This window comes from Lycium barbarum, chromosome 6 (genome assembly GCF_019175385.1).
Source record: "Lycium barbarum isolate Lr01 chromosome 6, ASM1917538v2, whole genome shotgun sequence".
Taxonomy (NCBI): Eukaryota; Viridiplantae; Streptophyta; class Magnoliopsida; order Solanales; family Solanaceae; genus Lycium; species Lycium barbarum.
The window spans coordinates 127,850,439-127,852,377 of record NC_083342.1 but is presented as its reverse complement, the minus strand read 5'-3'; the positions used below and the strand labels follow the sequence as shown (position 1 = coordinate 127,852,377).

Here is a 1,939-nt window from a genome sequence, read left to right as displayed (position 1 = left end):
AGGACTTTGATGAGGTAAATGTTCTTTCCTTTTTCTACGAGAAACCAAAGTTAGACCTTTATTGAATATCTTGCTTTCTATTAAAAGGATATTGAACAAGGCTCAGCAGGAGGAACACCTACAGAAGAAGTGATAGACCTTCTCATAAATTCATATAAATCATCCGAGAGATATCATGAAGTTCAGAACCAGGTTGCAGAAATATGTCATCAGGTAAGAGAGAACCCACAAAATGGAAGGAGGGAGGAGGGTTGCATGGAAGGTGATGAGAAGAATCTCTCTAATTGCATCCATTAAATATTTTCAGGGTGGTGAAATGTTGGAAAAAAGAAGTCATGCCAGCTTCACAACGCAAAGCCTTGTTCTGACACGGAGGTCATGTGTGAACATGTCTCGTGATCCTGGCTACTACTGGATGAGATTCGCTGTTTATGTAGGCATTGCTTTAAGTCTTGGCTCCATCTACTATAATGTTGGCTCAAACTATCGTGCAATCGAGGTATAGACAGTACAGATAAGGAAACATAAAAAAAAAAAAAAAAAAAAAAAAAAAAAAATCAAACTTACATAATTCTTAAGTATTTCAGTTCTTGATGCGCACACAATTTATGGATCAATAAAACGGTCTTGAATATTGATTTTGCAGGAAAGAGGTCTAATGGTTGCTTTCGTAGTTTCATTTATGACATTTATGACAGTTGGTGGATTCCCTTCATTTGTGGAGGACATGAAGGTATCTTTTTCTCACCCCAAAATAATTAACGAATTATATGATTTATCTTGTACTATGAGTAACTAATTTAACTGCTTCGAGAAAATATTGCAGGTATTTCAACGAGAAAACTTGAATGGGCACTATGGATGTTTTGCTTTTGTCATAGGCAACACACTTTCTTCTATGCCGTACGTACTACTAGTATCATTGGTTCCAGGTGCCATTGCCTATTTCCTTGCTGGATTCCAAAATGGATTTGGGCACTTTATCTACTTTGCTTTGGTCCTCTTCACCAGTATGATGATAGTCGAGAGCCTTATGATGAACGTTGCAGCTATTGTGCCTAACTTCCTCATGGGCATTGTAACCGGGGCAGGAATACAAGGACTACAGATACTAAGTGGTGGTTATTTTCAATTACCTAGTGAGTTGCCTAAAGCAATTTGGAAATACCCACTGTACTACATGTCCTTCCACAAGTATGCTTACCAAGGTATGTTTAAGAATGAATTTGAAGGACTAAAGTTTACAGATGATATGTTCGGAAACAATCATATAATGAGTGGAGAAGACGTCTTGAGAGATAGATGGCAAGCAGAAATGGGACACTCAAAGTGGGTAGACCTGGTCATTCTGGTAGGTACATTAATTTTGTATCGTCTGGTATTCTTCCTTATTATCAAGACAAAAGAAAAGGTTGTGCATGCAAGAAAGGCATCCACATCAATTCTGTCAAATCGAAGTACACAAATCATGGCTAAGTCGTTACCTCCCTCACCTCTCCATGGACTCACTTTACCTCAAGACATTCCCACCAACAATAGATGAATTAGTAGTTAGTTCTTCACGATTTAACACTATGTTTGGCTGGATGTTTCACATTGTATTGTATCATTTTGTACTGTATTGTTTTTTACCACATTGCTTGTGGGTATAATGTTTCAAAAGACTATAGTGTTTGATGATGTGGTTTAACACTCCCTTTGTCCAATTTATGTGACTTTCTTTCCTTTAGTTTGTCCGAAAAAAGAAGGCACGTTTCTGTACTTCAAAACAACATGCTTTTAAACTTCTCATTTTACCCTAATGAGATGATTTATAGCCACATAAATTTTTAACGCTTGTTTTAGAATGCAAGTTTCAAAAATATTTCTTTCTTAAGCTTCGTGTCTAGTCAAATACTGCACATAAATTGAGACGGAGGGAGCAGCATTTTTTGTTTTA

At 36.9% G+C, this 1,939-nt stretch overlaps 1 protein-coding gene across 1 annotated transcript; it reads left to right on the top strand.

Moving 5' to 3' along the window:
* The first annotated feature begins 232 nt into the window (after positions 1–232).
* Positions 233–1,580, top strand: LOC132644632 (ABC transporter G family member 1-like). The gene is made up of 3 exons (XM_060361232.1): positions 233–499; positions 647–733; positions 827–1,580. The coding sequence occupies exons 1-3, from the start codon at positions 233–235 to the stop codon at positions 1,541–1,543; spliced, it is 1,071 nt and encodes a 356-aa protein (XP_060217215.1). The 3' UTR covers positions 1,544–1,580.
* Positions 1,581–1,939: the final 359 nt, after the last annotated feature.

Coding starts and splice junctions, on each gene's coding strand:
- LOC132644632 (XM_060361232.1), top strand. CDS start 233: ATGGAAGGAGGGAGGAGGGTTGCATGGAAGGTGATGAGAAGAATCTCT. Junction 500..646: donor CAAACTATCGTGCAATCGAG/GTATAGACAGTA, acceptor TTGATTTTGCAG/GAAAGAGGTCTAATGGTTGC. Junction 734..826: donor CATTTGTGGAGGACATGAAG/GTATCTTTTTCT, acceptor AAAATATTGCAG/GTATTTCAACGAGAAAACTT.